General features: G+C 63.3%; 3 protein-coding genes across 4 annotated transcripts; 1 reads left to right on the top strand and 2 right to left on the bottom strand.

The window, feature by feature from the left end:
- Nucleotides 1–967: 967 nt before the first annotated feature.
- Nucleotides 968–5,882, top strand: SPRYD3 (SPRY domain containing 3). The gene is made up of 9 exons (XM_041417857.1): nt 968–1,140; nt 1,214–1,338; nt 1,836–1,971; nt 2,229–2,417; nt 2,924–3,073; nt 3,411–3,468; nt 4,164–4,283; nt 4,356–4,513; nt 5,086–5,882. The coding sequence occupies exons 1-9, from the start codon at nt 973–975 to the stop codon at nt 5,218–5,220; spliced, it is 1,239 nt and encodes a 412-aa protein (XP_041273791.1). The 5' UTR covers nt 968–972; the 3' UTR covers nt 5,221–5,882.
- Nucleotides 5,883–5,907: 25 nt separating this feature from the next.
- Nucleotides 5,908–14,138, bottom strand: TNS2 (tensin 2). Its single transcript, XM_041418110.1, has 15 exons — nt 13,925–14,138; nt 12,590–12,875; nt 12,151–12,500; nt 11,764–11,847; nt 11,306–11,418; nt 11,171–11,231; nt 10,788–10,854; nt 8,750–10,687; nt 8,462–8,672; nt 8,034–8,126; nt 7,725–7,802; nt 7,066–7,165; nt 6,853–6,921; nt 6,739–6,768; nt 5,908–6,641 (listed from the first exon to the last, which is right to left on the bottom strand). Exons 1-15 carry the CDS (start codon nt 14,011–14,013, stop codon nt 6,500–6,502), a joined length of 3,711 nt encoding a protein of 1,236 aa, XP_041274044.1. The 5' UTR covers nt 14,014–14,138; the 3' UTR covers nt 5,908–6,499.
- A 1,745-nt stretch (nt 14,139–15,883) lies between these two features.
- On the bottom strand, nt 15,884–27,328 carry EIF4B (eukaryotic translation initiation factor 4B). 2 transcript variants are annotated; one of them, XM_041417555.1, is made up of 15 exons: nt 27,226–27,328; nt 24,103–24,240; nt 22,569–22,771; nt 21,407–21,523; nt 21,159–21,213; nt 20,859–21,002; nt 20,336–20,446; nt 20,004–20,171; nt 19,286–19,520; nt 18,712–18,830; nt 18,423–18,633; nt 17,706–17,773; nt 17,355–17,442; nt 17,205–17,259; nt 15,884–16,668 (listed from the first exon to the last, which is right to left on the bottom strand). In XM_041417555.1, the coding sequence occupies exons 1-15, from the start codon at nt 27,236–27,238 to the stop codon at nt 16,591–16,593; spliced, it is 1,803 nt and encodes a 600-aa protein (XP_041273489.1). In that variant the 5' UTR covers nt 27,239–27,328; the 3' UTR covers nt 15,884–16,590. The 2 variants fall into 2 exon arrangements, with proteins under 2 accessions (XP_041273489.1, XP_041273481.1); XM_041417547.1 differs by having other exon boundaries at nt 17,355–17,445.
- Between the last annotated feature and the right edge of the window lie 357 nt (nt 27,329–27,685).

A 27,685-nucleotide genomic window follows, 5' to 3' on the forward strand; every position in this document is an offset into this window, starting at 1 on the left:
GGGGGGTGCTGGGGAAGGGAGACCCCCAGTTTGGGGGGGCCTTGGTGTGGGGCGGGGGTCAGGGGTGGGCTGGCAGGTGTGATTTGGGTGTGCCAGGTGTGGGTCTGGGGGATCAGGTGTGATTTGGGGCATCTCAGGTGTGATTTGATGTGCCCGGTGTGATTTGGTGTGCCAGGTGTGGGTCTGGGGGTGTCAGGTGGGATTTGGGTGGTCAGGTGTGTTGAGGGGCAGTTTTGGGGGATCTCAGGTGTGATTTGGTGTGCCAGGTTGGGTCTGGGTATGCCAGGTGTGGGTTTGGGGGAGTCAGGTGTGTGTTTGGGGTCTCAGGTGGGTGTTTAGGAAGACATTTTTGGGGGCTCAGGTGGGTATTTTGGGTTCAGGTGTGTTTTGGGGGTCCAGGTGTGTTTGGAGGACCTGATGGGTTTTGGGGGGGTTACGTGTATTTTAGGGAGTCAGGTGTGTTTGGGGGGCTCAGGTGCGTTTTGGAGCATCAGGTGTGTTTTGGGGATTGATTTTGAGAGTTCAGCTGTGATTTAGGGAGTCAGGTATGTTTAGGGGTTTCAGGTATGATTTGGAGCATTGGGTGTGTTTTGGGGGGAGTTTTGTGGGTTCAGGTGTGTTTGGGGCAATTCTGGGGTCTCAGGTGTGTGTTTGGTGTGTCAGGCGTGTGTTTGGGGGCGGTTTTGGGGTCTCAGGGGTGTGTTTAGGGTCTCAGGGGTGTGTGTGAGGTCTCAGGGGTGAGTTTGGGGGCGGTTTTGGGGTCTCAGGGGTGTGTTTAGGGTCTCAGGGGTGTGTTTGGGGTCTCGGGTGTGTTTGGGGGCGGTTTTGGGGTCTCAGGGGTGTGTTTGGGGTGGCAGGGGTGTGTTTGGGGGCGGTTTTGGGGTCTCAGGGATGTGTTTAGGGTCTCAGGTGTGTGTTTGGGGTCTCAGGGGTGTGTTTGGGGGCGGTTTTGGGGGCTCCACACCCAGGTGGATGGGAGGGGGCTGGGGGCACCCACAGATCCGGGGGGGTCTGAGGGTACCGGGGGGGGTCGGGGGCTGTCTCAGCCCCCGCGCCCCCCGCAGCTACCGCGGCCCCTCGGGCGAGGTCGGCTGTTACGTGGCCCCGCGGCCGCTGACCCGCGACAGCAACTACTTCGAGGTGAGCGGGGGGCGCGGGGGGCGCGGGCTGTGCCGGGGGGCGCCGAGCCCTGACCCCCCCGGCCCCTGCCCAGGTGTCCATCGTGGACAGCGGGGTCCGCGGCACCATCGCCGTGGGGCTGGTCCCGCACTGCCACAGCCTCGAGCACCCCCCGGGATGGGGGCCCGGCTCCGTCGCCTACCACGCCGATGATGGAAAGTGAGTGTCGCGATAGCGGGGGCGGGGCCGGGATCGTTCGGGTAGTGGGGGATGTCGCGATAGCTAGCCGGGAAGCGTTGGGATAATTGCGGGTGTTGGGATAGTAAGGAATTTCATGGCGTTAGCAATGTTGGGGTGTGAGGTGAAAGAGGAAATGCTTTGGGATATCGGGGGTGTCGGGATAGCAGGGGGATGTCGGGATACTGGGGGGTGTTGGGACCTTGGGGGTGTTGGATACTGGGAGTGTTGGATATTGGGGGTGTTGGATATTGGGGGGTGTTGGATATTGGGGTGTTGGATATTGGGGGGTGTTGGGACCTTGGGGGTGTTGGATATTGGGGGCAACCAGGGGGGCAGCAGGACTGGGAGGTGTTGGAGGGGCACTGGGGCCTGTCACGATATTTGGGGTCTGCTCCAGGTTTGAGGTCCCCCATTAGTGACACCCCCCATTCTGACCCCCCCATTTTCGGGGTCCCCCCCGTTTTGGGGTGCCCCAGGCTCTACAGCGGCCGGGCCAAGGGGCGCCAGTTCGGCTCCAAGTGCAGCTCCGGGGACCGGATCGGCTGCGGCGTCGAGAGGGGCTCGTTCGGAGCCCCCCCAGCCCAGGTTTTCTTCACCAAGAACGGCCAGAGGGTGAGGGGGATCCCCACCCTGGCCCAGAGCACCCCCAAAACTCACCAGGGCACCCCAAACCAGGGTCCTTCTACCCCTCCCCCAGCTGCTCCTCTCGAAGAATGGACAGAGAATGGGGGGGCCCCCAAATCTTCTGAAACCCCAAAGCCTCCAGAGCCCCCCCACTTCCTACTTTGGTGTTTCCCCAAATCCCACATGGGGTCCCGGGGGTGCCCTTGTCCCTGAGCCCCCCTCACCCCCGACTCCCTCAATTGCAGGTGGGGGGTCTGGGGGTGCCACTGTCGCCCCCGGGGCTGTTCCCAGCCGTGGGGCTGCACTCGCTGGGCGAGGAGGTTCGGCTGCATCTGCCCCCCCCCGGGCCCCCCGAGGATGAGGGGGGGGCGATGCTGGTGGACAGCCTGGAGGAGGAGTGGGGCAGGCTCCACGACGTGCGGCTCTACGGCTCCGTGAGCACCCGGAAAGCTGGGGGGGAAAAGGGGGGCTGGAGCCTCCCCCAGGACTGGGAGGGAGCTCAGAATGAGGGGGCAGGGTTGGAACAGGGTGGAGCCCCTCCCTGGGCTGGGAGGTCAGAAATTGAGGTTATGGGGTGAGAAAAATTGGGCTGTGGGAATTTGGGTAAGGACAGTTTTGGGGATGGGACAAGAGGGTTCCCCAGTCCTGGGGAGGGCAAAAAGGGGAGCCGTGACACAGGGGTGGGGTAAAGGGGGTCCCAGCAGCGACATCGGGAGTCTGGGGGTTCTTGGGTGCCCCTCAGATCTCCTGTGTGTGCCCCCCGACCCTCTATGACTGCCCCCCTCAGCCCCTGTGATCCCCCAATCCCCCTAGGACCCCTCAAACCCTCCCAGGTGCTGTTTTTAGATGAGGAAGGGGATGAATTTCACTGATCTGGGGCTGGTCCGGGTTGGGGGGTGCCCTCTTTCCCCCCTGTCTGAGCCCCCCCGCGCCCCCCCAGGTGTTGGAGTACGTGGGGAAGGGGAAGAGCATCGTGGATGTGGGGCTGGCCCAGGCCCGGTGGCCGCTCAGCCCCCGCAGCCACTACTTCGAGCTGGAGATCCTGGACCCGGGCGAGAAGTGCTACATCGCCCTGGGCGTGGCCAGGAAGGTGGGCGGGGGGCTCGGAATTGGGGTACGGGGGGGGCTGGAGGGGTTGGAGACACCCACGGAGCTGGGGGGGGCAGGGAAATGGGGGGATGTGGGTCAGAAATGGGGGTCCGGGGGTTACAGAGGGAGTAAAGGGGGGCTGGAGCCTCCTCCAGGGCTGGGAGTGGTCAAGGAAAGAGGGGAGGGGGCTCAGATTTGGGGTATGGGGGGGCTGAAAGGTGGTGGGGGGGGGGGGTCAAAAATAAGGGTTTAGGGGGGGAAATTGGGGTCTATGAGTTTGGGGGGGCAGGGCTCCCCACATTGCCCTCACCTCTCTCCTCCCCTTTGCCCCCCCTCAGGATTACCCCAAAAATCGTCACCCTGGCTGGAGCAGGGGCTCGGTGGCCTACCACGCGGGTGAGCCCCCCAAAAGTGGGGGGGACTCCCCAAAATGGGTGGGACCCCCCCCCACATGCCAGACCCCCCAAACACGGGACCCCAGTAGTGGGATCTCCTCCTACTCTTTCTGCCCCTGAAAACCCCCTTCCCATTTTTCCTCCCTATTTTGGGTTTTCACCCCGTAACGAGGGTCTGGGGGTCTCCCCCCTGACCTCGGGGATTCCCCCTAATCTGGGGGTCCCCATGGCTCCTCCCTTCTCCCTTCCTCCATCTTTTTCCTTTTCATCCTCTTCCTTTCTCAGCCCAGTTTCCTCCCTTTTTTGGGGTGCACTCCCACAGGGAGGGGTGGTCCCAGCCCCTCGGGGGAGGGGGGTCCCTATGGCCTCTTCCTCCCCCTATTCCACCCTTTTAGCTCCTTTCTCCCCCTTTTCCCTTTCACCCTCTTCTTCTTTCCACCATTCTCAGGCCTATTTCTCTCCTTTTTTTGGGGTGCAGCCCCATGGGAGGGCTCCTTCTCATGACAGGATTCGGGGATCCCTCTGTGCACCCCCGTCCCCAGCTGTCCCCTTCTCCCTTTCCCCCCCTCCTCCACCTGTAACCCCTTTCTCTGCCCACTTCTCCCCCTTTCTTTGGGGTGCACCCCCAAGGAGGGTGTCTTGGGGTTTCCCCCACGAACTCTGGGGGGGTCCCCCTAATTCGGGGTCTCCCCTCAGACGACGGAAAGCTGTTCCACGGCAGCGGGGTCGGGGATCCCTTTGGCCCCCGCTGCTACAAGGGTGACGTGATGGGCTGTGGGATCATGTTCCCTCGGGACTACGGCCGGGACAGCGAAGGTACCGCGGGGCTGGGGACCCCCGGGGCTGGCCGGGCTCGGCGGGGGTCCCTCACCCTCTTGCCCACCCCAGGTGACAGCGATGACGCCTCGGAGCCCCCCGAGGTGAAGGTGAAGGTGCGCAACGTGATGTACCTGGAGGAGGAGGAGGAGGAGGAGGAAGAGGAGGAAGAGGAGGAAGAAGAGGATGGGGAGGACATGGAGCAGGAGCAGGAGGGCAGGAAGGTCGTGGTAAGGGTGGGGACAACCCGCAAAAAAAAAAAATCTGTGCCCTAAAAAAGCCCCCACTGCCCAAAAACCTCATTCCCCCCAAAATTCTTCTTTGTCTATCATTGGCATCCTTTTGAATCATCTGGGGGCTTCAACACCCGGGTTTTGGGGGGGTTGGGGGTGTCCTGCCCCCCTAATATTTGAGGGTGACCCCCCGTTTGTCTATGATCCCCACACATGTTTGTGCCCCGCCTCTGGACCCTCCATCACCCCAAAAATCCCCCCTGCAGCCCCCTTGGGTTCCCTTTACAGTGACTTGCCCTGGGGTCACCCCCTTTGCCCCCACGTTCTTGGGGATTGGGGTCTCCCTGCCCTCCCCTCATATTTTGGGGTGACTCTGCTGTGTATCCCTGAACCCCCCCCGTGTGTTTGTGCCCCCTCAAAACCCCCCCTCACCCCAAAAATCCCCCTACACCCCCCTTTTGGCTCATCTTTCCTTGCCTTACTCTCCCGTTTATCCCCTGGGTTTTTTGGGGGGTGGGGTCTCCCCCCGCCCCCCACTCTGGGGGTGACCCCCTGATTTGTGCCCCCAGGTGTTCTTCACACGGAACGGGATGGTCGTGGGGCGCAGGGAGGTTGGGGTCCCCCCCGGGGGGCTCTTCCCCACCGTGGGGATGCTCAGCACTGGCGAGAGGGTCAAGGTGGACCTGCACCCCCTGAGCGGATAAAGGGGGGGCCCGTGTGGGACCCCCCAAAACCTGAAACCCTCTGGTGCTCCTGGTGCCCCCCCAGGCCCTCCCAGTGCACTTTAGTATGTTTCCACAACGGTGGAGACCCCCCCCCAAGGTGGTTTTTAGGGGGTTCACTTCTGCCCCCAACCCCATAATTTCACTCTTTTAGGGTCTCTTCGGGGGAGGGGATTCCCCTAATTGAATCCCCCCTCAAAAGTACCCCACTGTTGCCCCCCTAGATGTTTTTTGGGGGGGTCTCAGCCATGGCCTGCACCATATTTTTGGGGACCCACCCCCGTGTTTTTGGGGGACTCAATCCTTCCCCCCTCACCCAGATCATCCCAGTGACCCCCCCAGGTGGATTTGGGGGTCTCAGTCCTGCTCCTTCTGCAATGGGTGACCCTCGTGCCCCCCCAGAGCCCCCCAAATCACCCCCTTGACCCTCCCACTCCACTGACCCCCAGTGCCCCCCAGATCACACCTGCACCCCCTCATCTCTTCCAGTGCTCCCCATTCCTGGGGGGTTCCAAGGGGCAGAATTCGGGGTCCCCCCCATCATGAATGTAACCAGACCCTTCCAGTTCCATGGCAGCCCCTGTGCTGGTTTTGGGGTCCCCTTTGACGTTTGCACATGGCGGGCGGGGGTCCCCATGCCCCCTCCCCCCCCCTAAATAAACCCATTTCTTACACCAAAATAAATGTGGATTTATTTGGGTTCCTCCAGGACCCCCCCAGATTGCAGGGGGTGTCCCTGTGCCCCCTTTTCTGCCAGCCTCCCCTTCTTCACTTGAGGGGGTGGTTGGGGGGGTGTAGGAGGTTTTGGGGGGTCCTCAAGGGCAGTTGGAGGGTCTGGGGAGTATTTGAGGGGTCTGGGGGGGGGTCTCAGGGGGAGTTTGGGGGTCCCCAGTAGGACTTTGGTGCTGAAGATGGTGGGAGGGTCCCCTTGTGCTCCCTCGAATCGGGGGTGCCTGGGAGGGTTTGGGGGGTCCAGGGGTGGTTCTAGGGGGGGTTTGGGGGTGTTCATGAAGGTGATGGTGGGGGGGGGTCAGTTATGTGTGTCCCCCTGTCCCCCTCTTGGCACGGGGGACTCCAGGGGTTTTTGGGGGTCCCCCGATGGTTCTGGGGGTCCCTCAGTGTCGTGTCCCCAGCAGGACCTCGGTGAAGAGGGGGAGGAGTCCTGCTGGGTTTTGAGGGTGCCCCTGAGCCCCCCCTGCCTCGGGGGGCTTCGGGAGTCCCCAGCTGGGTTTTGGGGTGCGGGGGGGGTCCCCGGTGTCTCTCAGTGCCGCGTCCCCAGCAGGACTTTGGTGACGAAGGTGACGATGGCCCCTGCCGGCTGCTCGGGGTCCAGCTCCGCGAACACGTGGCACGCGTTGCCCCCCCCCGGGGCCCCCGCCTGCTTCGCCACGAACCCGAAAATCCTGGGGGGGCCGGCGGGGGGGGAGGGGCGAGGCCAGAGTCAGATCTGTGCCCCCCCCTCATTCCCGGGGGTCCCGTTCTGGGGGTCTCCCCACGTACCTGGCCGTGGTCCCGTCGGGGTTCGCCCACCTGGGGGGGGTTAGAGGGGTTGGGAGGTCTGGGGGGGTTTGGGAGGTTGGGGGTCCCCCCGTTGCCCCCCCGTGCCCCCCTCACCTGCGCTCCTGTGGGTCGGTGCCGCAGTGGGTGACGCTGCTCACGGGGTAGTGCCGGCGGAAAAAGAGTCTGGGCCCCCATCCCAGTGCCCCCATCTGTGCCCCCCATCCCAGTGCCCCCATCCCAGTGCCCCCCATCCCACTGCCCCTCATCCCAGTGCCCCCATCCCAGTGCCTCCCATCCCAGTGCCCCCCACTCCAGCATCCTCAGTACCCCCCGGTGCCCCCAGCCCCACCTGCCCCCTGCCGCAGGAGGGCTCCGGCCGTGCTGACATTGGGGGGTCCCGGGGGGTCCGGGGGCTCCTCCTGCAGCTCTGGGGAGGAAGGCACAGGGTGGGGGGGCAGCCGGACTCCCCCGGGTCCCACCAGGAACCTTCCCGGCAGGGACACTGAGGGGCCAGGGGAGTCTGGGGGGTCTCTGAGGGGATTTTGGGGGCTGGAGGAGAGTCTGAGGGGTCCCATCAGCTTTTCGGGGTTCCCGCGGTTGTTTGGGGGTGTCCCTGCAATTCTGCGGGTTCCCGCGGTTTTTGGGGTTCCCGCAGTTTTGGGGGAGGAGCTGCGGTTTTGTGCTGTCCCAGTGGATGTTCAGGGGGTCCACGCAGGGGTTCTGGGGTGTCCCCGCGGTTTTTGGGGTGTTCCCTCGTGTGTTTAGAGTGTTTCCCAGGGGAGTTTGGGGAGTTTGGAGCTTTTGGGGGGTTCCCAGGGGGTTTTGGGTTTCTCCCGGGGGGTTCTGGGGTGTCTCGGGAAGGGGTTGGGGTGGTGTACCTGCAGTTGGAGGGGGGGGTCCCTGAGGGGGTTTTGGGGTGATCCCTGAGGGGGTTTTGGGGTGTCTGCAGGGTTTTGGGGTGTTCCCGCAGTCTTTGGGGTGCCCACCTGCGTGGGGGATGCGGAGGGTGCAGGGCAGCGAGATGGGGGTGATGGAGTGCTGCAGCACCAGCGCTGGGAGGCTCCCTGGGGGGAAGAGGGGTCAGGGCACCCCAAAACCCCCACTGACCGCCTCCAGCCCCCCCAGATTCCCTCGGACCCCGACAACCTCAACGACCCCCCTGACCCCCACAGCCCCTCGCACTGACCTCCCCCATCCCCCCCAGACCCTCCGAGCCCCCCAGACCCTCCGAGCCCCCCAGACCCCTCCTCTGCTCCCCCAGACCTCTCCTCTGCTCCCCCCGAGCCCCCCCTCACCAAAGTAAGGCTCTTCTGGGCACCCCCGGATTTTGACCCCCCGCGGGCCCGTCTCGATCAGGAAGTGCCGGACCAGCTGCTCCTGGGGGTCCCCTGGGGGGGCCGGGGGGGGTCCGAGGTCAGCGAGACCCGCAAAGCCCCCCCGCTCCACGGCACCCCCGGAGGCTCCAGTGTTTTCCGTGGGGCTTTCGGGGGTGTCCATGGGGGGATCCCGGAGGGTCAGGGGGTGTCCAACCCCCCACGGCCCCCCCGTACTGCAGGGGGGGGTCTCTGGGGGGAATTTGGGGTGATTTTCAGGGGTCCCTGGGGTGTCGGTGCCCTGGGAGATGCTCGAGACCCCCGCGGGACCCAATATTCCATAGGGTGGAGGCGGATTTGGGGCGTGCCGGGGGGGTCCATGGGGTTCGGGGGGCCCGGGGTGTCCATACCCGCTCTGGGGGCGGCGCGGGGGGGCGGGACCCCCACCCTGAGCGCGAGCCCGAAGGCCCCCGGGAAGCTGCTGCTGCGGCGGACGAGGAAGGAGCCGGGAGGGGCCGCCTTGAGCAGGGACACGGCTGGGGAGACACGCGGGAGTCGCACCGGGGGAGGGGGCACAAGCGGGGGCCCCCACCGACCCCCCCATTTAACCCTCCAAGCTACCCACAGACCTCACCCATGACTCCCCCCACAGAACCCATCCGAAACCCCCGTTCTCCCNCTTTTAGATCTCCCCAAACCCCTCCCAGCGCCCCCATTAACCCCTTCGCGCCCCCATCTTTACCTGTCGGCTCCTGGGGCTCGCCCACGGCGGGGGGGGCGTAGCCCCCTTTTCCGGGGGGGGGCCCCCGCTCCAGTCCCAGCCCGGGGCGGCCACAGTGGGGGCAACTTGGGGGCTCCAGAGACGGCGCGGGGGGGGCCCCCCAGGCGTGCCCGCCATAAACCGGGCGGGTGGGGAGCGGGGAGATGCCCCCCCAGCCCTGGCAGTCCTGGCACGGGCAGAGGGGCGGGAGCCCCCCCAAAAGCAGGTAGCCCCCCGCCACGGGGCGCCCGTAGCCCCCCCACGGGGGGAACCCCTCGGACAGCGAGCGCTGCACCCCCCGTTTTGGGGGGTCCCGGGGCGAGGCCAGGCTGGCTCGGCGGCACAGGGGGGGGCACGGGGGAGCCCAGGCGCTGGGGGGGGCCCAAGAGCTAGGAGGGCTGGGGGACACTGGGAGGCTGTGAGCGGCGGGGGGGCTGGCAGGCGCTGGGATCCCGTGGGGTGCCGGGGGGCTGAGGGATGCGGGGGGGCCGTGGGACATCGGAGTCCCGTGGGGGGCTGGGAGCCCCTCGGATATCGGGGTGATGTGGGAGATCGGCACCCCGGGGGATGCTGGGGTGCCGTGGGGCTTTGGGGGGCTGTAGGATGTCGGGGGGCTGTGGGGGGCTGGGGTCTCCTGGGATGTCGGGGTCCCATAGGGTGTCAGGGTCTCATGGATTATTGGGGTCCCGTGGGGCATTAGGGGGCTGTAGGACACGGGGGACTTCTGGGCTGGTGGGGGGCTCTGGGGCGTTGGGGATCCATGAGATGGTGGGGTCCCATAGGATTTTGGGGTCCCATAGGGTGACGGGGACCCCTGGGATGTTGGGGTGCCATAGGGAGTCGGGGTCTCCAGGGATGTCGGGGTCCCATGGGATGCTGGGGGGCTGTAGGGCAGCAGCGAGCCCGGGAATGTTAAAGTCCCCTGGGACACCGAGCTGCTGTTGGGCACCAGGGCGTCCTGGGACAGCGGGGTCCCGTGGAATGTCGGGGACCCCCGCGATATTGGGGTCCTGTGGGATATCGGGGTCCCGTAGGGCGCTGGGACCCCGAGGGATATTGGGGTCCCGGGGGATACTGGGGGGCCATGGGGCGCCGGGGTCCCGTAGGAAGTTGGGGACCCCTGGGATGCCGGGGGGCCATGGAATGTCAGGGTCTCGTGGGACACCAGGGTCCCGTAGGGCTTTGGGGTGTCGTAGGGTGTGGGGGACCCCTGGGGTTTGGGGGCCCCACAGGATGGGGGGAAGCCGTGGGGTGTCAGGGTCCCGCAGGATGTGGGGGGGCTGTGGGGAGCGGGGGTCCCATGGAATGGGGGGGTCCCGTGGGAGAGGGGGGTCTTATGGGACATTGGGGTCCCATAGGACAGCGGCGCCCCGTGGGGTGGGGGGACCTCGTGGGACACGGGGGTCCCGTGGAATGGGGGGGCGCCGTGGGACACCGGGCTCCTGTAGGGCGTGGGATTCCCGTAGGGCGCCGGGGTCCCGAGCGGCTCGGGGCTCCCATAGGCTGTGGGGGTCCCGAGCGGTTCGGGGGTGTCAGGGGGCTCCTCCCCCGGGCCGGGGCTCTCGCGGCCCCCCCGCACCCCGAACCCCCCCAGCAGCTGCTCCAGCTCCCGGCGCTCGGCGGCCGTGGGGGGCGGGGGGCGGCCGTGGGGGAGCCCCCCCAGCACCCCCAAACTCCCCGTGTCCTCCCGTGCCCCCCAAGCCCCGCAGCTCCGCGGGCTCTCCCGGCCCCGGGCACCCCCCGTGCCCCCACCTTGCCAGGCCAGGTCGAGCTCGTCCCGGCGCAGCCTCAGGCGGGGCCCGCGCAGGGTCCCCGTGTGGAACTGAACCCCAAAAACCGCCTCGCGCCCCCCCCGCCGCCGGTGGTAACAGCGCACCTGGGGGGGGAAGGGGGGCACAGGTGAGGGAGGGGCTCGGACAGGTGAGCCGGGGTCACGCACAAAGGTCGGGGGTCCCCCCTGCCTGCCCCCCCCTCACCATCACGTCCCCCTTGAGCAGCAGCGCCGGTTCCAGGGTGACACAGAGCGACTGCGAGGCGGGGGGGCTGCTGGGAAAAGGGGGGCGTTTGGGGGGTTAGGCTTGGGGGGGGCAGGTTTGGGGCAATCATTTTGGGGGGGTGTGTTGGGGGGAGCCCCGGGCCCCCTCAAGGGGGGGGGGGGTCGGGTGTGCAGGTCAGGTTTGGGGGCGGGGTTGTGAGCTTTGGGGGCGCCCCAGGACCCCCAGATGGGCACAGAGGGGGATGTGAGGGGTGGGGGAGGGCCCGGGACGCCCCCCAAAGGCACAGCAGGTTGGGAGTGAGCTCTGGGAGGCTCCGGGACCCCCGAGGTGCAGGGGAGGTCAGATTTGGGGGGGTCACTCACTAGACCCCCGAGGTGTAGACGAGCTGCAGCGATTGGTAAATCTTGAGGAAGGGGCGGCAGCCTAGGGGGAGACACGGGGGAGTTACTGGGGGGCCCTGGGGGCTGCCGGGGTCCCTCCCCCCACCCCACACTGACCGTCGGGGGGGTCGTAGGCGGGCAGGGGGGGCAGCAGGACGTGGTGCAGGAACTGGGGGGAGCTGTTCAGGCGGAGCCGCCCCGAGAGCAGCGCCCCGAAATCCTCCGTGTACCTGGGGGGGGGCACGGGTGGAACCCCAAAACCGCCCCAAAACCACACCAAAACCCCCCTGGAGACGACCTCAACCACCACCTGAAACCTTGCCAAAAATCGCCTCAAAACCACCCCAAAACCACCCCTAAGAATCACCCCAAAACCATCCCACAAATCACCCTAAACCACACCAGAAGCTACCTCTAGAACACTAAAACCCATCCCAAAAGCACCCCAAAATCACCCGAAAAAACACCCCAAAACCCCTCAAAACCACCCCAAAAACCATTCTCCCAAATGACCCCAAAACACCCCAAATCCCGCCACGACCTCCCCTGCCCCCCCCGGCCCCACACGCCCCCACCTGCGCTGGGAGGGCTGCAGGACCCCCCCCAGTTTTTCCTCGCAGAACCTCCTCATGCTCAGCGCGTTCAGCGCCTGCTCGGGGCTGGGGGGAAAAGGGGGGGGTGAGGTACCCCCCACTCCCGGGGCCCTCATGTCTTATTCCTCCTCCCCAGAGCCCCCCCTCGATCCCCCCATTGCTCCCAGCAGCTCCCCCAGAGCCCCCAGACCCGCTCCGGGTGCCCCAGCTGTTACCCCAGCTGTTACCCCAGTTGCCCCAGTTGCTGCCCCAGATGTTACCCCAGTTGTTTCCCCAGTTGTTGCCCGTTATTGCTCTAGCTGTTGCCCCAATAGCCCCAGCTGCTGCCCCAGTTGCCTCAGCAGTTGCCCCAGCAGTAGCCCCAGTTGCCCCAGCTGCCCCAGCAGTTGCCCCAGCAGTGGGTCCAGCGGGAATATCGGGGGTGCGGGGTCCTGACATGGGGGTCCCGAGGGGGGGTCCTGTCGTCTGCTCGGGGGGGCTTGGGGGGGTTTCACCCCTTCCGTGGGGTCCCTGATCCTGCCCGGGGAGTTTGGGGGTCCCGAGGGGAGCAGGGGGGTCCTGTCCGGGGGTGCTTCGGGAGTTCGGGTCGGGCCCGCGGGGTTTGGGGGTCTCGAGGGGGATTTGGGGGGTCTCGGTCCTGCCCGGCGGCTGCGGGGAGGTCGCGCCCCGCCCCCACTCACCAGCTCAGGCGGGGGCAGAGGTTGGCACGGTGACGTCACCTGGAGGAGGACACGGGGGTCATCCCAAATGGGACCCCAGCCCCAAATGGGCCCCCCCGCCCTTGGGTGACCCCCGCCCCCCGTCGTACCTTGCTCTCACATCTCTTGTGGGCGGCGACTTTGCAAACTGGGGGGACAACGGCGACATCAGGAACCCCCAGGGACCCCCCGGGGACCCCCCAGTACCCCCCCATACCCTCCCGCTGCCCCAGCAATCCCCAGTAAGCGCCCACTGCCTCCAGTGAACTCCCCAGTGACCCCAGTAACCACCCAAGGAACCCCCCAGTGCTCCCAGTAACTGCCCAGTGCCCTCCCAGTGCTCCCAGTGAGTGTCCAGTGCCCTCCCAGTGCTCCCAGTAACTGCCCAGTGCCCTCCTAGTGCTCCCAGTGAGTGCCCAGTGCCCTCCCAGTGCCCCCCAGTAACTCCCAGTGCCCTCCCAGTGCCCCCCAGTAACTCCCAGCTTCACTCGAATGCACAGGCAGTAGGGAGCTCTTTGCCTACATGCAGTTTTACAGATTTTATACAGCTTTCAGCTAAATCACATATCTCCATGCAAAGTATGCCACTCTTGGATGATATCACATGGATTTTTAATGCTCTGAGGGATCCTTTAGGTCTATAAACAACAAGTAGATTACATTCATCTACATCATGACAGACTTCTCGTGTCCCCCCCATGTCCCCCCGTGTCACCCTCTGTGTCTCTTTTGTGAACCCCCCGTGTCCTCCCCGGGTCCCCTCGGTGACCCCCCCGAGTGCCGCCCCCAGTCCCACCCAGCTCCCATCGTGTCACCTCCGTGTCCCCTCGTGTCAACCCCTGTCCCCGTCTGGCCCCCGCACGCGTCCCCAAGTGTCATCCCCTTGTCCCCTCGGTGTCCCCCGTGTTCCCTCCATGGCTTCTCACCCGTGTCCCCTCCATGACGCCACACGTGTCCCCGCATGTGTCCCCACCATGTCCCTCCCTTGTCACCTCCAGTATTCCCCGTGTCCCGCCCCCGTCCTCCCCTGTGTCCCCTCTCGGACCCCGCTCCTGTCCCCCCCATGTCGTCCCTGCGTCACCTCTGTGTCCCCCATGTCCCCCCCGTGAGCCCCTCGTGTCACTCCCCGTGCCACCCCCGTGTCCCCGCCTCTGTCCCCGCTTGTCCCTCCCGGAATTCCCTGTGCCCCCCGTGTCCCCCCATGTCGCCCACGTCCCCCAGTGTCCCCTCGTCTTCCTCCCCGTGTCCCCCCCCTCGTGTCGTCCCGCGTGTCCCCCCCGTGTCCCCCCCGGCCCCCCGGTCACCCAGCGTCACGCGTGGGGAGGGGGCGGCTGGAGCGGGAACCCCGCGGGGACGCCACGGGAGGGGGTCTCCCCGCTTCTCCCCCCGCAGCCAGCCCCCCCTTCCCCAGGGGGGTCCCCACCCTACGCGGGACCCCCACCCACACGGGGACCACCCCCGGTCCTACCGTGTCGGGGCCATCGCGGCGGCCGAGCGCGCGCAGCAGCGTCCCCACGGCCCCGGGGGGCTTCATGGGGGGGCTCCGCGGGGACCTCGGGGGGTCCCAGGCGCTCCCGGGGGGCGTCTCGGGGCTCCCCGCGGGTCCCGCGAGCGGCTCCGTGGCCGAAGGCGCGCGGGGAGGGGCCGTTTCCGCGAGCCCGGAGCCGCTTCCCGTGCCGGGGGGGGACACGGACACGGGGGGGACACGGGGGGGACGACACGGGGACGACACGTGTGGCCACGGGGAGGGGACACCGGCAGGGACATAGGGGAGGCAAGGAGGAGGCGCGGGGGACACACAGAGGAGACACACGGGGCGGACACCGGGGGGACACGGGCACGGGGGGGACACGGGACACCGGGAGGATCACAGGGGAGACAGGGGGAGGGACGCAGGGGGGACACGCGGGGACACACGGGGTGACACCTCCCTCTGCTGACGCTGCCTCAGTTTCCCCCTTTCTCACTTCCAGGTTCCCCCAAAATTCCTCCCGAGCTCCCCCCGGCACCTTCCTGGCGCTGCCCCCGCCCCCTCTTCACCCTCCTCCTCCTCCTCCTCCTCCTCCCACCGCCCCCCCGCTAACCCGCCCCGCGGGCCCCCGGGACCCCCAAACTCGGGGGAAAAGGGGGGGTTGGACACGCCCCATGGGGACCCCCAATGTCAAGGAGAAGGGGGAGGCTAGACCCTCCCCCCACGGGACCCCCAGATTTGGTGGGAAAGGGGATCCTCAGCCCATGCGACCCCCGGACGCGGGGCGGGGGATGTTGGTTTGGAGGGGCTCGAGGGACCCCACACAGCCCCGGGACGGGGTCCCCAGGGCAGTGCAGGGACCCCAAACCCCTCCCTTGGGGGGCTCCTGGGGGGAAGCTCGTTTCAAGGAGAGGAATTGGGGTACAGGGGGTTTTGGCGGGCGTTGTGGAGGGGAGGAGGAGGAGGAATTAGGGTGCAAGGAGGGTTTTGGGGTGCAGGGCCGGGTTCGGGTTATTGTGCAGGGGGGAGGGTTGGGGTGCAGGGAGGGAATGGGGGTTCAGGAGGGGAATTGAGGAGGGGCTTTTTGGGGTGCAGGAAGAGGATTTGGGTTCGAGGGCTTTGAGGTGCAGAGGGGACTGAGGGGCCTGATCAGGTCCCCTCCCGGCTGGGCTTGGCGGGGTCCCCTTCTCCCGGCCCTTGGGGTCCTCCCCCCTCCCCCGGCCAGGACAGACCCCCCTTTGTGGGGCCGGAGCCGCCGCGGGGGGGGCGCGCATTCCAGCGGTGGGGGAGGCGGGTTCCAGCATTCCAGCGGTTGGGAAGAGCCGGGAAAGAGGAAGGGCGGGGAGGGGTGGGGGGGGCGGCATCCTTGGGCTCGGTGCTGTGCCCGCGCCCCCAATTAATTCCCGTTAATCAGCGGGGGCGGAGGAGGAATGGAAGGACGCAGAGAAGGAAGGATCAGGATGAAGAATGAAAAAGGAGGAGGAAGAGGATGAAGAATTAGGGATGAGGAGGAAGAAGATGGAAGGAGGAGGAAAGCAAAGGAGGAAGGAGAAGGAAGAATGCGAGGAAGGACAGAGGGAAGGAGGAAGGAGAAGGAAAGAGGAGGAAGAAAATGAGTGGAAAGGCGAAGGTGAAGCAGGAGATGGAATGATGGAGGGAGGAGGAAGAAACAAGGAAGAGGAAAGCGGGGAAGAGCAAGAGAGGATGGAAGGGAGGAGGATGAAGGAGGAGGAAAGGCAGGAAGGAAGAAGGAATGAAGGAGGAGGAAGAAAGATGGAATGAGGAAAGAGAAGGACGCAGGAAGGAAAAAGGGAGCCCAGGGAGAGGAAGGCAATGTCGGGACAGGAAATTCCCCCCGGGGGGCTTTGGGAACTGCCCCGTTCCCCTTCAAGGTGGGGAGGAAAAGGGCACAAGGATTTGGGGCCTTTCTGGATCTTTTTCAGCTCATTTTATTGGAGAAAACAAAACAGCCCCCAACCTGGGGGAGAACCCCAAAACACCCCCTGGGGAGCCCAAAACTCCCCCAGGACCTCCCAAAACCTCTGGGAAGGTTCTTTTTACACATTTTTACAGCCCACCCCAAATCCCAAAATCTTGGAATATCTTGAGGTTCTGGGGTGGAAATCCAGGTTTTCCTGTGTAAAGGGCGGGGTTTGCATCCCAAAAATTGGGCGGGGGAATTGGGGGACACCTGTGAGCAGGAGGATGATGAAGGTGTCTAGGGGGAAATCAACATTCCAGAGGTGAGGAAAAGGGGAGGTGGAGAGGGATCCCAGACCCTGGAGGATTTGGGGGGGATTGGATGCCTCCCTATCCCTGTTTTGGAGGGGCTCCAGTGAGGAGGGGGTGGGAGGAAGGCCAGCTCTTCCTCACCCCTTATTCCATGTTAAACACAGAGGGGAGGGGGGGCTTTTCTTTCGATAAAACTCTTGGAATTACCCCTCCTGCCCCAGTGTTGATTTTGGGGTGATTCCCGTGCGTTCAGGGTGGGGTTTTTTTTCAGGATTTAAGAAGCTGTAGCTGAGGGAATTGATGAGTTTTAGGCTTTATTTCCGTCTCGCCTGGATCAAGGTTGGGATTTTTGGGAATCTCCGGAGGTTCCCGCGGCAGCTGAGGAGGACGAGGAGGGGGAGGAAGCTTCTACTCAGCTCCTTCTTCATCATCACCTTCATCCTCCCCATCCATGGAGAGCGCGGCGTATTTGCTAGCATGGCTGAACTGCAGGGAAAACCAGGGAAAATTCCCAAAAATGAGATTTGAGGGGGATAAAGATCCCCAGGGGCTCACACATCCCAAAACCAGGGGGTCACAGCACCCCCAAAAGGGGCCAGAGAAATCCAAAACTGCTGGGGTGGTTCATATGGGAGGGCCAGGGGGGTCATTGCTGAAACAAAGAAATCCCCAAGCCTCCAAAAAACCAAGATTTGAATGGGGTGAAGACCCCCAGGGGTCATGCACCCCAAAAAGGGGGGTTCCCAGCCCCCCCCAAAAGGGGTTTCAGACTGCCCAAGGCTGAACTGTGAGGGTGGGCAGAGGGAGGGAGGCAGTGAAGCAGAAAATTTCCAAAATACCCCAAAAAAATGAGATTTGAGGGGTCAAAGTCCCCTGGGGGTTCACTCACCCCAAAGAGGGGTCACAGCCCCCCGTTAACTGAAGGCATGAGGCATCAGTTATGGTGAAATTCCCCAAAACCCCCCAAACCCGGGATGTGAGGGGGGTCCCTCCCCCTGCTCTGGGTCCCCCATGATCCTTACAGAGGGGGGGTTCTCCTCCAGTTTCTTTGGCTCGTGCTCCTTCCGGGGGTCCCTCCTGAGGAGCAGAGGTCAGAGGTCAATTCCCGGGGAAATTCCCGGTGCCCGGGGGGTGTTCCCGGCTCCTGAGGGGGTTCTGGGGGGGGGTCTCACCTCTCAGGATCCCCCATTCCTGCGGGGCCACGGCTGCAGCTCCGGCCCTTGGAGCTGCTCTCCCGACCCCCCTCCGGCTTCAGTTCCTCTGCTGGGAAAGGGTGGGGGGGTCACAGCCCCCAAAACCCCCTGAGCCCCCCAAGCCCCCCTGAGCCTCCCAGCAAGGCCTCAACATCCCTGGAACCCCCCAACCCCCTTTAAAACCCCCCACAAAATCCCTCAACCCCCAAAGTCCCCTGAGCTCCCCCAAAATCCTCCAAACACCTTCTGAGCCCCCCAAGTGCTCCCAAGACTTCCTCAAATCCCCAAAACCCACCCCAAACCTTCCAAATCCCTTTCTCCCATTCTCACCTCTCCTCTGGGGGGTCCTGGGGGGGCCTCCATCATCTCCAGGGGGGGAGGGGCCAGCGGGGCCCCCACTGGGGAGACAGAAAATGGGGGACGGGCATCAGGGGGGGTCCCTGGAATGGCCCCATTCCTAAGAATGGTGGGATGGGGCCTGGGAATGTTGGGGTGGAGCACAGAAGGGCCCACAGGGAACTCGTGGGAATGTTGGGATGGGGGTACTGGAATATATCCCTGGGCCCTGGGAATGTCAGGATGGGGCACAGGAACATCCTTGAGCCACAGCAAAGTCGGGATCGGGCACAAGAGTGCTGGGATGGAGCCCAGGAACACCCCTGAGAATGGTGGGAGGGGGAACAGGAAGGTTGGGATGAGCAGAAGAGCCACCATGGGCAGCAGGAGTGTTGGGATGGGCCACAGAACACTGGGATGGGCTACAGTAATATTGGGATGTGGCAGGAGCATCCCCGGGCCACAGGAATGCTGGGATGTGCCAGTGGATGGGCCACAGGAACACCTCTGTGATACAGGGATTTTGGGATGGGCCTTAGAAAATTTGGATGGGCAGCAGAAATGTTGGGATGCACTACAGGATCATCCCTGGGAATGTCAGGGTCCCCTTCTCCCGGCCCTTGAGGTCCTCCACTAGGGAAAAGCAGGGACCCATGGAATGGTTTGGGATGGAAAACACTCCCCCAGGCCACTCCTTCCTGGGTCACCCACCTGGTCGGGGAGGTTTGCTCCGAGTCAGAGCCCTGGGAATTGCCAGGGGGGTTCTGGCTGCTCCGCTTCATCCAGGCGTTTTCCTTGGGAGGTGGCGCCGGCATCACCTTTGGCTTCTCCTCCCGGGATTTGGGGGGCGGTGAGGGTGGCTCCTCCTCTTTTCCTAGGGGCTCATTTTCCAGGGATTTCTCGCTCTCCCTCCTCCGTGTGGCTGGGGGGACACAAACCCGTGTGGCAGCTGCTGGACGCCCTGGGCCGGACGCTCCGGCCGCCCCGGATCCTGACTCACTCCGGCCGGTGGGGCCGGAGCCCGTGGACGTTCCCGGGGGTCCCGCGGGGCCGCTCTGGGAGGATTCGCTGCCTGTCCGGGATCGCTCCTGGTTCTCCTCGCTTCGCCAGCTTGGATGCCTGGCGTAGGGTAGAAATAGGATCAGGGGACTGGGAAAGGGTTGCCCCATCCCACTTTCCCATAGGATGAACACCGTCCCAGCTGAACCACTCCCAAGGGATCACTGCCACCACCCATCCTGCTTTTCCATGGGGACCATTCCCTGTCCCTCCCATCTCCCTGTGGGGATCAGTCCCGTATTTCCTAAGGGATCATTTCCATCCCATCCCACTCCTCCATGGGGATCATTCCCTGCCCATTCCCATCTTTGCCACTGGATCATTCCTAGCCAATACCTCCTTTCCGAAGAGACCATTCCCTACTCCCTAACCTTTTGGGGGGGATCATTCTTTGCCCATCCCATCACTACCAAGTGATCATTCCTTACTCATCCCAGGTTTCCCAAGGGACCATTCCCACCTTCTAAAGGGATCATCCCCATCCCACTCCCTCTTTCCCAAGGCACCATTCCCACCTTTCCCGGGGCCGTCTGTCGATCCTCTTGTCGTCCTCCAGCTGCCGCTGGAGTTTTTCCTGTTCCTTCTGGAGCCGCTCCTCCACTTCCCGCTCCCGAGCCGCTGTATCCACAGGCTTGGCCCCCCCAAAGATGGAAGCAGCCCTGCTGGACTGGGCAGCAGGAGCTCCTGAAGTTTCCTCTTCCTTGGGAGCGCTCCGGGGCTTCAGGTTGAGCTTCGGTCTCTGGGTGGGACCTGGGAACGAGCCGGGTGATCCTGGTGGGCATTGATCCCACCTGGAACAGTGCTGGGACTGACAGGATAATCCCTGTCCCATCCCGCCGTTCCCAAGAGATCATCCCCTTCCCCAGCCCACCCTTCCTGAGAGATCATTCCCACTCTCTTTTAGTTTTCCATGGGAACACTTCCATCCTAACCCACCTTTCCTGAAGGACCATTCCCTATCCTTCCCACCTTTCCATGGGGATCATTCCTGTACCATCCTGCCTTCTCAAGAGACCCTTCCAACCCCATCCCACCTTTTCCAAGGGATCATTCCCATCATATCCCACCACTCCCAAGGGACCATTCCCTATTGCTCCCACCCTTTCCAAGGGATCATTCCCATCATATCCCACCACTCCCAAGGGACCATTCCCTATTGCTTCCACCTTTTCCAAGGGATCACTCTCATTCTATCCAACCTTTCCCACACAAACAGCCCTGGTCCCACCCCACCTCTGTCCTCGCGGCGGAAATCATCCCGGCCGTAATCATCCCGGGAATTCCACCGATCCATCCGGTCATCCCGCCGGTCATAACGATCCTCATAGCCACGGTAGTCATCGTCCCGGCGGTACCCGCTTCCAAAGGCTCTCCGGCCGCTGCCTATTCGGGAATCGTAGCCTGGGGAAGGAGATGGATCATCTGAGAGTCACTGGGGATAATGCAGCCCAGATTCTCTGTGACAAGAGTTTGGGAATTTGGGGGATTCCCAGTTACTCGCTGGCCATGGTGGGGGGGTCTCGCTCCCACTCTCTCTGCCCCTGAAAACCCTTAGGAATTCCCACCTCGGTCGTAATCCCTGCTGCGGTCGTCGTAGCGATCCCGGCTCCCAAAACCACGATCCATGTCCCGCCGTGGCCCGTCCCGATACCGGTCGTCATAGCGATCACGATATCCTGGAAGCGGGATGGGGTTTTACTGGGATAGGCACAGATTCCATGGAGAAAGAGGAAAACCCCAGTACTGCTCCATGTGGGAAAGGAAGAGGCCTCATTTATCCCTACAAACTGGGAATGAGCTCAGGTGGGAATGAAGAGTTTTGGGAATGAATGAGCTTGGAGCGGGAATGAGAGCTGAGAACAAATGAGTTCCAAATGGGGAATGAACACGCTCAGGGTAGGACTGAGTTCTGGGAATGAATGAGGAGCAGATGGGAATGAACAAGCTCAGGGTGGGAATGAGCTCAGGCAGCTCCTAAATTCAAGCAGAGCAGTGTCAGGTGCCCCTAGATCTTGGGACAACGGTAGTTCCCAGGACACAGGAGAAGGAGGGAGTGCCTGGAGTGCCGGGCCCATTCTCTTCACTCACTGTCCCCGAATCCATCGTCACTCCGGCGCGGGGGGAAGTCATCGAAGGTGTCGGGAGCAGCCGGGCGCGCGCGCCAGTCGCTCTCGAACCGCTCTGAGTCCCGGAAGCGATCCCGGTCTCTGCCGAAGCAGCGATCATCCCGGTCTGCTGGGAGCCAGGGACACGGACAGGGACAAGGAGAGGGAAAGGAAATGAAGATTAAAAGGAAAGGAAGGAAACAGGGCAGGGTCAGGGCTGGCCCCTTGGCCACTCTCCCTGAATCCCTACCCTGCCTGATCGTGTCCTCAGCTGGACGCTCACCTTTATCCTGAGCTTGATCTGCCACATCCACTCGTATCCTTCTGTTTCCTAAAGACTGGGAACAACCATGGGAAGTGAGTGCTGGGCTGGGAATTCCCTCCCCATATCCCACCTGACCCTCCCCTCTTCCAGCTGGAAGCCATTTGCCCTTTTCCCATCCCTCCAGGCCCGTGTCCAAACCCTTCTCCAGGTCCTTGCAGCTCCTTTAGGCCCTGGGATGTGCTCTTGAAAGCTGGGATTAGACTCACCTCTTCGTTGAGGCTCAGGGCCTGGAACAGGGAATCGATATCCTCGAATTCCGCGTATCCGAAACCTTTCAACCTCTCGGGATTGGTGGGTTCCCGTGGGAGCCGCACGGCGCTGATCTGTGAAGGGAGGGAAGGCAGGGAAGCTCTCCTCAGGATCTTGGCTTCCAAATGGGGATGCGGAAGGGTGGCAGGATCTGGGATGGAGCAACTCATGGATATCGAGGGATTGAGGGGATTCCTTGTGGGAGGAAGAGGGGGGTCCCACCCTAAACACTGCAGAGCTTTCCAACATCTTTGGATTGAGGGACTGGGAAGAGAATCCCAGCTCTGGCAGCTGCACTGGGAACAATGGGAAGGGCCGGGTATGCTCTGCAGGCTCCTACCCGGGCCCAGGGAAGCTGGAGCCATCTCAAAGCTCATCCCGGTGGAAAACCAGCCCTGGATGTGTCCAGCACAAGTCCCACGTGGACACAGGGTAGCCCACAACCTCCTTTCCCTGGATTTTGGCTCACAAAGTGTGGGAGCTCCTTGCTCATTCCTGATCAGAGCCATGGGAAATGTCAGGAGCCATATTCCTAAATGACATCTTAGGGGGTCACGGGCACCCCTTAGATTTTCCTGGGATGGATTTCCTGATGGGAAACCTCTTGCAAAGCTAGGATCTTGCTTGGACCAAAGGAGAATTCACAACACATCCATGGAATTATATTTAAAGAATGACAAATGCCAAGAAAGAGGGAAAAGGAATGAGGAAGGCCAAGGTCAGGTGTGGAGCTGGAGAGGGAAGAGCAGGATTGGTTCAAGTGGGAATAAACTTGGGTTTTCCCAGTTTGTTGTTTTCAACACCTCTGTGTGATCCATGAGTTTCCTGATGCTGTTTTCTTTCCACCTGGGAGCAAGCCAGCTGCCCTACCCTGCCTCACCCCTGAGCCTAACTTCCACCCAATTCCACAGGGAAATCCCCTCACTGGAGGCTCCTTAACCCCACTGGAGGAGTGGGAATGGCTGATCCATGGCTGGGGAATCAAGGGATTCTCTCAGGATCAACCTACAGACACCCACACCCCAGGAAAACGCCCCGTGGCAATGGACACGGGTGCTGGATGGAGAGAGCTGCATCCCGGGTTCCCTCAGCATTCCCACCCTCTGGAATGTCACTCACATTAAGTCCTCGGAAGAAATCCTTGATGGACTCTTCCGTGACATCGTAGGGCAGGTTTCCCAGGAACGCCGTGTACGGAGGGGATTTGGGGAGGCGGCTTCTGTCGATGTTGGGCTCGCGGGCAGCGCGCGGGGCCGTGGGAAGGATGGAGCGGTCGATCGGAGGCGCCCGGTAAACGTCGTCGTCATTGCTGTGCCACGTGACTGCGGAGAAACCGGGACGTGGGCACAGAGGCACCGGGCCAGAGCCACCGGGGCCACGCGGAGCTGGCCAGGTCAGCTGGAGACAAAAAATCACCCCACAGCCCGCCCCGTGGAGCCGATGGGAAGAAACCGGAGTCACCCAGAGCCACCCGGAGGCAACTGCTGGCAGCACTGGTAAATCCATGGAAAAGGTGCCCTGAAGGCATCCAGAGCAGCCAAGGCAGGGATAGGCAATCCCACGGGATGGCTTTTCAGGATTCATTCCAGCTTGGATTCCAGCCTGGCTCAGTGGGAAGCTCTGGTGAATCCGGTCCCCAAAACCCTCCATACCCCATTGCTGCTCCCCCACTTTGCTGGACATCTCATCCCTAAGGAAAACACACATGGCTCTCCCAGCTTCATTATTCCCCAAAAAAGGAATAGCTAGGGGATTTTTCCACTTATGGGTGCCACTGGCAGCTAGGAATGCCAGTCCTGGAGCCTTCCAATCTGGAAAGCAGGAATTATGTTCCAGGAGCTGGGAATGACAGTCTGGAAGCTGGGAATGCCAATCTCAGAGCTCAGAATGGTGCCCAGGGATTGAGAATGCTGTTCCAGCTCTGGGAATACTGCTCCTAGGACTGGGAATGCCAATCCCACAGCTGGAAATGCCACTCTGGAGGTCAGGAATGCTATCCTGGCTCCAGAAATGCTGCTCTAGGGGCTGGGAATGTAAATCCCAGAGCTGGGAATGCCATCCTTGCTCTGGGAATGCCATCCTGGCTCCAGGAATGCCATCCTCACTCTGGGAATGCTGTCCTGGCTCCAGGAATGCCATCCTTGCTCTGGGGGCTGGGAATGTAAATCCCAGAGCTGGGAATGCCATCCTTGCTCTGGGAATGCCATCCTGGCTCCAGGAATGCCATCCTCACTCTGGGGATGCTGCTGGGGGTGCTGGGAATGCCAGCCCCAGAGCTGGGAATGCCGTCCTCACTCTGGAATGCCATCCTTGTTCTGGGAATGCCAACCCCAGAGCTGGGAATGCCGTCCTGGCTCCGGGAATGCCATCCTTGTCCTGGCTCCAGGAATGCCATCCTCACTCTGGGGATGCTGCTGGGGGTGCTGGGAATGCCAGCCCCAGAGCTGGAAATGCCATCCTCACTCTGGGAATGCTGCTCTGGGGGCTGGGAATGCCAACCCCAGAGCTGGGAATGCCGTCCTGGCTCCAGGAATGCCATCCTTGTCCTGGCTCCAGGAATGCCATCCTCACTCTGGGGATGCTGCTGGGGGAGCTGGGAATGCCAGCCCCAGAGCTGGGAATGCCATCCTGGCTCCGGGAATGCCACGCTCACCTTCCAGGTCGTCGGTCTCGTCGGCCCAGCTCACGGGTTTGGGGATGTAGGTGGGGCCCCCCCCGCCCCCCCCATCCTCGGCCAGGAAATCCGTGAGTGTCAGCGTCTTCCCCTTCTTTGGCTTCTTCTTCGCTGCCGCTGCAGGAGCAAGCGGAGACACGGATCAGAGCGGGGACGGGGGAACTAAACAGGGAATGGGCAGGACAGAGAGGGAATGAGAACATGAATGGGATCTTAGAATAAGGATTCTTAGAATAAGAATGGAATCATCAGAGCGGGGATGGGAGTGGGAACGGGAATGGACAGGAATGAGAGCTGGGACAGGTGAGAATGAGAGCAGGAATGGGTCGGGAAAAGAGTGGGAATGGGAGGGAAGGAGAGTGGGAATAGGTGGAATGAGAGCAGGGACAGGAACAGGGCAATGGCAGAGGGGACTGGGGAGACAGATGGGACACAGGACACTGGAATAGCACTGGGGACACCAGGGTGGGACATGGGGCACAGGGATGGGACACGGGACACTGGGATGGGACACGGGACATGGATGGAATGGGAGGAGCTGGGATGGGACAGGAGCCACTGCAAAGGGACATGAGACAGGACAGCAGGAGCCAGGAGGAAACGGTACAGGAGGACACGGAGCATCAGGATGGGACAGGAGGCCCTGGGATGGGACACAAGGTGACAGATGGGGAGGCAGGATGATGAGGATGGGATGGGATGGGATAGGATGGGACAGGAGCCACTGGGATGGGACATGAGGTGCCAGGAGGGGACAGGAGATGGGACACGAGGCACCAGGATGAGACAGGAAGTGCTGGGATGGAACACAGAGCACCAGGATGGGACAGCAGCCACTGGGATGGGACAGAGGAGCCAAGAGGTGACAGGAGGTGTCAGGACAGGACACAAGGAGTTGAGAGGACAGGAGCCACCAAGATGTGACCCCGGTCACTGGGATGGGACATGAGGCACCAGGATGGGGCACAAGGTGACAGGACGGGACACAAGATGGGACATGAGATACTGAGATGGGAGAGAAGGCACTGGGAGGGGACAGAGGATGGGACACAAGGCATTTGGATGGGACATGGCACTGAGAGGACACGAGGTGCTGGGATGAGAGCATCAGGGTGGGACAGGAGCCACCTGGGTGGGGCACCAGGACGGGACACGAGGAACCGGGATGGGACAGGAGGCAGCACAGGAGAAGCCAAGAGGAGACAGGAAGTGACAGGATGGGACACAAGATGGGACATGGGGCACTGGGATGGGATATGAGGAGCTGGACATGAGGACCCAGGATAGGGACAGGAAGCACAGGGGTGGAAGGGGCTCCAGAGGGACATGGGACACCAGAATTGGACTGGTGCCACTGGGAGGGGACAAGGGGCCAGGAGCCACTCCCCAGCCCCCTTTGTTCATTATTCCCACGGGAAAACCTGTCCCCATCCCACCCCCTATGGGGACACACCCAGGCACGTGCTGTGACCCTCCTGGAAAACCGGGATATTTCCTGGAAGGTGGCTTTGGATTCACAATTCCCCCGGCCTTCCCTCCTTCCGGGAGGAACTGCTGCCCTCATGTGGTTCTGCCGCTGGATCTGGGACCTTTCCTGGCAAAACCGCTGCATTTGCCAGGAAAAACCCCTCCGGGTGGAGCCGGGGGGCTTGGAGCCCCAGAGAAACGGCAGATCCCCCTCCTTCCCCCAGCAGGTTTTGGGGAGGTCAGTTGTGGTCCCAGGGGAGGGAAAACTGATGGGTTTCAAGGACATGGAAGAGAAATGCTTGAAAAAACATTCCCCTTTTTTTTTTTTTTTTTTTTTTTTACTGAGAGATGATGAATTTTTGGATGGCCAGAGCTTCTAGTCAGATATCTCTGACCAGAGACAATAATAATTAATGAGTCAACTGAAGGGCTTTAACGAGGATAAAAAGGATGGAGATGGGATTGCTCACAGAATGGCCTGGAAATGTGCTATTCCATGGAAATCCAGTATGGAGAGAACCACCACCGGCATCTTCCCATGGGAACTGGGAGCGGGTGGTACCCCTGGGATGGCTCCATCTTCTCCCAACCCATCCCTTCCCTCCCCACTATGGATTTCAGGGACGTGTGGGGCCGTTCCTGGACTCCTACGGCAATCGCAGCCTGGGGTGCAGGAGCCCCAAGACACTCAGAGCTGCCCCAGGGTGACCCAACCTCCCCCAGGAAACCAGCCTGGGACACTGCTGGGAATGAGGGAAGCACCTGAGGCCCAGGGAAAGCTGGGACAGGGATGGATCCAGGTGGGAAACATCCAGCCTCGGGCTGGGGGCACCTTCCAGCTCCCCCATGCTCACCCCACCACCGGGATCCCCCCTCCTCCTCCAAGGAGAGCCGGGGATTCCGGGAGATGCTACAGGATCGGGAATGGAGTGGGGAGCCGGGCTGGAACTGGGGGGAGTCTGGTGTGCTCCCCCACCCCGGGACCGACCCCTGGAGGGGCGGGGAGGGGTCACATCCTGCCCCGCCTCCCCGTTACTGACCCCAAGGAGCCTCAAGGGCACCGCGGGCCCGGGAAGGGGGTCCCGGTGAAGCCCCTAAGGGCAAACGGGCGGGCGGGGAGGTTGATCCCACCTCTCCCCCCGGGCTCCCGGTACCGGGGCTCCTCCGAGCCCCCCCCGGTTCGCAGCCACGTGGGCGCGTCGCCCCCTCCCCCCCCTTCCGCGCGCACGCGCCGGGCCGCGCCCGGCGCGCGCACGTCAATCACCGGCTGGGCGCACGCACGTCAATCACCAACCGGGCGCGCGCGCCCCCGCCAATGGGAGACGGGGGGGTGCTGGGGGGCCCCCAGTGCGCGCACGTCAATCACAGGCCGCGCGCGCACCCCCGCCAATGGGAAGCGGCGGGAGGGGGGAGGAAGGGCGCGCGCCCGCCCTGAGGGGACGCGGCGGAGGAGGAAGGGGGGGGTTCGGTTTTCCCGCCGCTTCCCCCGGTTTTCCCGCCACCGCCTCCCCCCCAGCACCATCTCCGGAAGCGGCGGCGCTCGGAGCAGCCTCGGGGCCGCCATCAATGCTGCCATCAGTGCCCGCGGAGCTCCACGCGGGCCGGCGGGGCCCGGGCCCGCGGCGCAGCGCTCACCTGGGGCCGCCATGTTGGGACGAGGCAGAGAAGGCAAAGGACCCGGATGGCGGCGTCACGTGACCACGAGCGTCGCGCCCTGTCAGGGGGCGGGGCACAGCGCGGGGGCGTGGTCTGGGTCGGGGGCGGGGCCTAGGGCCGGATCGTTCTGCGGGGGTGGGGCCGGAGGGAGAGGGACCCCCGGGACCCCCGGGCACTGACACCCCGGGACCCCCGGCACTGACACCCCCGGGCACTGACCCCCCCGGGCACTGACCCCCCCGGGCACTGACCCCCCCGGGCACTGACCCCCCCGGGCACTGACCCCCCCGGGCACTGACCCCCCCGGGCACTGACCCCCCCGGGCACTGACCCCCCCGGGCACTGACCCCCCCGGGCACTGACCCCCCCGGGCACTGACCCCCCCGGGCACTGACCCCCCCGGGCACTGACCCCCCCGGGCACTGACCCCCCCGGGCAC

This window comes from Onychostruthus taczanowskii, unplaced genomic scaffold (genome assembly GCF_017590055.1).
Source record: "Onychostruthus taczanowskii isolate IOZ18803 unplaced genomic scaffold, ASM1759005v1 scaffold107, whole genome shotgun sequence".
In the NCBI taxonomy this organism is placed as follows: domain Eukaryota; kingdom Metazoa; phylum Chordata; class Aves; order Passeriformes; family Passeridae; genus Onychostruthus; species Onychostruthus taczanowskii.